Genomic DNA, 5,166 nt, shown 5'->3' with positions numbered 1-5,166 from the left:
ATTCACAGATTTTATTTTCCAAGCCTATCTTTATTTTTATATTTTTTATAATGAAAATGGAATGTTATAGGGAAAAAAAGTGAATACCCACATTTGTTGCTTCCTTTATTTACCAAGTATTTGTACAAGTCTTGGATTAGAGACAAATAGCAAACCTGTAGATCCAGCATTACATGAGCATATATATATAATAACAGCAAGTTATTTTATACTTATCTTTACATTCCCGTCTGCCTCTTTGTAAATATTTATAAATTTAGCCAATGTAACCTTCCAAGTGGGTTTGGCGGGAAAAGAGGTTTATACACAAAAAGTTTGCTGTTTTGGTTAATTATTTTAATTACTTAATTTTTTACCCATAAGAGCCACTGATATAATCTTTATCAATTATAACTATTATCAACAAAAAAACTTTGTTGAAAGAGGCTTCTATTTGATTATATTTAACATTGTTAAACATATTAATAGTATTTAAAAAATGGATGTCGAGTTTATCATTCCATTGAAAAAGGAAGATCTTCTGAATCCTGCTGATGGACAATATTCTGTAGACTTATTAGATCTAAAGGAGGCTTACAAAAAAATAAGAGGTGAATGTTTTAACATTTTTGTTTCGATGTTATCAATATTGCCTTGAATTGTCAACTATGCAAACTAGTAAAAAACATAAATAACTGAATAAATAAATTAGGCTAAATTCTAGGCAGTTTAATTTCTGTTTAATTACAAATCTTGAATCAATTTGATTTTGTCTTTATTTACTCCCTTACAATTTTTTCTTTTTTACACCTTTACTTTCCATATTTTGTCACTTTAATAAAATCATTAAGAACAAATGAGCTTTAATGATTTTCTGAATCTGTAAACTGAGCTTACATAAGAAATGTTTTCAATCAAAGTCCTTAAAAATGATTATAAATACAGTCTTTAACAGTTACTTGAATTTAATATTTCCTTCATAATTATTCTATCTATTATGTTCTAAATGTTTGAGTATCTAAACATCTTATCTTGAAGATTGAAGTTTCTCATCATTTATAAAGCATTCTGTTGTTTGCTGGGTACTATTGTATAAAATAAGCTCCAGTTGTGGATATTTCAAAACTCTCTTATTTAAATCTGTATATGACCGACTGAAATTGTTCCTTTGGTGGATTTGTTATCCCTTTTGAGCGAGTGGAAGTTTACAGCTGTGATCTAATTGAGGAAGTACATAGTTAAAGTTTGAATTGTGAAATTGCCCGTTGGAGCTGTTTTGTACAGTAGTAATGTTTTATATTTCATTAACATTAAAAAAGAATAAGTTGTTATTTTTGGTTTCAGATATAAAAAAAGATGTTGCAAATACTGGTTGTAATAGCATTACTGAGTATTTTGATGTAATATTTTCAATGTTACAAGATTCTCAAGAGGTTTCCTTTAACCAACTTCAAGAATTATGGGATTCTGTTATTTTTATAAGTATTTTTAAATTTGTATTCTTACTGTTATTAGTGCATGCTTTGGTTGTTTTGGATATATTATAATATTTCTCTTTAATTTATTTTAGTTATTGAAGACCTTCGGCGGTTTGTTACTGAATCATTGCAAAGTGGGGATTCTTCCCTTCAACAAAGTAAACTAAACTTGCTAAAAATGAGCATCTACATAATTTCTTTGTTCATTAAAACATACGAAGAAAAGTTATGCTATCAATCAGATAATTTCATTGTTGATAAAGTAAGTTTTTCCATTCTAATTAATTGTATCATTTTTATTTAAATAATAATATTTGTAGAGTGCTATTGATTTAAGCTAAAATTTAATGTAAATTTTCCTCCTTAATGCCTTTAGAATTTTCTTTCAAACAAGTAGAACAACACTTGTAGATTACATTTATAGAAAAATTAACTCTCAACTTTCATAATCAATTCCACTCTACCCCCTCAGGATTTCCCTTAGTCAGGGCAATCCCAAATTCTTTTGTTATTTCGGTGCAAATTTTTTCCCATTTATTTATTAACCCCCTGTCCAATTTTTAAAAGTTTTGGAAAATTGTGAAGACCTATCGTTCACAAACATAATTCAATTTTGATTTGTTCGTTGTTTTAAAAAGTACAGGATGGTTCCCTTATTAAGATTTAGTCATCAGCAACAAGGGTCTACAACAAAACAAAGTATACTTTGTTGTCTAAATTTTATTTAGATTTAATTTAATAATGAAAATTTTCAAAACTTATTCAGAACCAATTACAGAAAACTATAATTGTAATACTTCGGTAGTGAAGCCAAAAAGAAAATAATTTTAACTTATGTGCTGAGTGATAATTCAGAGATATGTGAGGCATATTATTTAAATTTTTCAGTATTCTCTTTGTGTGAAAGACACTTAAAACATTTACATCACCTTTTTTTTTTTTTTTTTTTTGCAAAATGCCAAGAGAGATTAGGAAAGGTTTGTGTTTTGAAAATTATAATTGAACGTTTCAGGCTTTTTCCTTTTAGTTTGCGATATACCAATTCATTAAATAACATTTAACCTGATTGTTACTTATTAACCTTATCTCCATTATTACCATTACAAATTAAAGAAAACATCACAAATTGTTCGCAGAATACATTTTGAAGCTGAGAAAAACTCAAACAAAGATTAAAACAAAAACTTGGACAAAATTCATTTTGCCATAAACAACTAACTTAAAAGCTCTATAACTCAGAGACTGGAAGCAGTATGATCCAAATCTTTTCAGACTTAGATTTCTAACCAAACATAATTTACTTTCGATGCAAAAGGAATTTTGTAAAAAATTAGACAAAGTAAATTTTGATCTGTAGCTCCTCATATAGTTAAAAAAATTATTTTTGTTTATGTTATTGCAATTTTCTTTTTTTTTAAGAAAGGAAAAACTTCTAAAAGTAAAACTAAGACTTCAAAGTATGAAACTCCTTGGGATTGGAATTCTGTTAAAAAAACTGCTTTCACATCATTAAGTGGAGTTTTAGAAGAAAATTTACATCAATTTTGGGATCCTCCTGTGGTTGAAGAAAGATTTGTTAAGTAAGTTATTTTACTTTTAATTGCTTTTTAGAATTTTTCCGTGAATGATTGCACTAAATACTTACTTTTTGCAGTTTATTGGCCAATTGTTGCTACAAAGCGTATGAGAATCCAGAAATCACACAAGCAAAAATGAAACCTGTTCGTGATGCTGCTGCTCAAATTTTAGCAGTTTTAGTTAATCGTTACAACCATGGAATGACTTTTATTCCAAAGTGTGTCCAGGTATTTTTTTTTTTTTTATTTTCCATTCACTGTGTACTCATTATTATTTTATTATGAAAGTTATTTATTTTACATTATTATTCTGTTAGTTATTGAAACAATATGAACATGCCGTCAGTGCTTTGTCTAGTGCTGTGCTTGTTATGGTGATTGAGTTCAAATGTACATCACTACTCGCAAAAGTAAGTATTATTACATTTATATTCCAAGTACAGCAATTCTTAATATTAATGTATTTTAATTACTTATTAAAGAAAATTTATATTTCCTTAAAATCCTTGTCAGGGAGGATACAGCGGCTAAGCGCAAGTTTTTCTGCAACTGTAATCTCTTATTTTTTCCACTTTCTCCCGTATTATTAAAATATTCTTTATTTTATTAATTATTACATGTTTGTAGGTTTTAAATGAGTTGATTATTACAATTAGAGATGAAGATGTCCAAGGTATGGGGAAAGCAGTTGCTGCATTTATAAATAGTATATCAGATTCAAATCCAGAACTTCTGATTCCTTCAATAAATATATTAACCACTTGTTTGGCCTTTGAGGTATTTATTGATTTTTTAACTATTTGTCATGGTATATTATTAGAAAACATTATATTTTTATTAATTATGTTAAATGATTCTAGCCATATATATTGAGAAATGCAGTTTTAGTCACTTTTGCGGATATTATTTTGAAGTGTTTTTCATCAAATGATTTACCGGATGAAGAAAAAAAAGTGAGATCAAATCTTCTAAAGTATCTTCTTAATCATCTTCGTGACCAAAGTTCATATGTCAGATCTAAGGTATATCTTTCAGTAAATAACTTTTTTTTTTTTAAATATGTAATAACTTAATTTTAATATCTCCATGATTTTTTTTTGTATAACTTGCTTCCATAACAAACTGGTTTTCTGGTAACTTCATTGTTGGTTGCCTTCCATTCAAAAATGTGTACTCGAATAGTAAGAAAAACTATTTATTTGAAAAAATTGTTTCACCCCATGTTGCAATATTGAAAATAACAATATTATAAACTCGTGCAGAGCTATGTGATATCAGAATGTATTGGAAACTATGGTAGGAGAATTAGATAATTTAAAAAATATTGTGAAAAGCATATAAAAATGAGCAACATAAATCAAAGAATGAAAAGTTATTGAAATTTAGTAGACCTTATTCATATTATTATTATTGGTGCGACAGACCGTGGAGGTCCAAGGCCACACGTGATATACTAGGGAAATACATCGCACATTTCTTGATGTGATTTTTTCGTAGATATGGGTTCGTCACTCCCACACTTATTTTTGTGAATGCCATTCATAGACCGTCACAAATGCCTGGGGAGAGGCTGTGAGTGAGTATTGTATAATGTTATGCTTGAAAAAACCTGTGTAGGGCCAGGGGCTTGAACTCACAACCTTTGGGTCGGTGGACTGGTGTGCTGCCATTGTCAACTAATGGAAAGTACATATTAAATACTGTGGAACCTCCCTATAACGAAAACCTCTTGATAACTAATTTAAAACCCTCTCAACACAAAATTACATTTTTGCAATAGTAACTTCTAAATAGCAAAAATTACTTGTACATGAAGCATTGTCTACTTATCCACTTCAGTAAAAAAAATGGGTATGTTGAGACATATATCTTTACATATAACCAGTCTCCCGTTCCTTCCCCATTGTGCTCACTCAATTTAGTCTATTTCATGACCTTACACAATATTTTTTCTTAATAATTTGAAATTTGTGTGCATGTCATTTAGTACTGATAGCTAACAAATAAGAAAATCCAGCAATAATTGTTGAGGTAACTGAACATATTACTTCAGTTTATGTAAATAATTTTATACTTAAATACACTATGTAACTAATGTACAGTGATTTACAATATGTAATTTATGTGATATA

At 28.4% G+C, this 5,166-nt stretch overlaps 1 protein-coding gene across 1 annotated transcript in view; it reads left to right on the top strand.

The window, feature by feature from the left end:
- Positions 1 to 293: 293 nt before the first annotated feature.
- Positions 294 to 5,166, top strand: part of LOC106690777 (CAP-D2 condensin subunit) — a 19,248-nt gene continuing 14,375 nt past the window's right edge. The window contains exons 1-8 of the mRNA XM_014436325.3: positions 294 to 590; positions 1,324 to 1,461; positions 1,550 to 1,719; positions 2,877 to 3,037; positions 3,112 to 3,262; positions 3,352 to 3,444; positions 3,662 to 3,811; positions 3,895 to 4,056. Coding sequence (XP_014291811.1) covers positions 479 to 590; positions 1,324 to 1,461; positions 1,550 to 1,719; positions 2,877 to 3,037; positions 3,112 to 3,262; positions 3,352 to 3,444; positions 3,662 to 3,811; positions 3,895 to 4,056 — 1,137 coding nt within the window. The 5' untranslated portion in view covers positions 294 to 478. The remainder of the gene's footprint in view (positions 591 to 1,323; positions 1,462 to 1,549; positions 1,720 to 2,876; positions 3,038 to 3,111; positions 3,263 to 3,351; positions 3,445 to 3,661; positions 3,812 to 3,894; positions 4,057 to 5,166) is intronic.

Source organism: Halyomorpha halys, unplaced genomic scaffold (genome assembly GCF_000696795.3).
Source record: "Halyomorpha halys isolate HHAL.00 unplaced genomic scaffold, Hhal_1.1 Scaffold1870.1, whole genome shotgun sequence".
NCBI lineage: Eukaryota > Metazoa > Arthropoda > Insecta > Hemiptera > Pentatomidae > Halyomorpha > Halyomorpha halys.
Note: the sequence above shows the minus strand (reverse complement) of the source record. Positions and strands in the feature narration are given on the sequence as shown.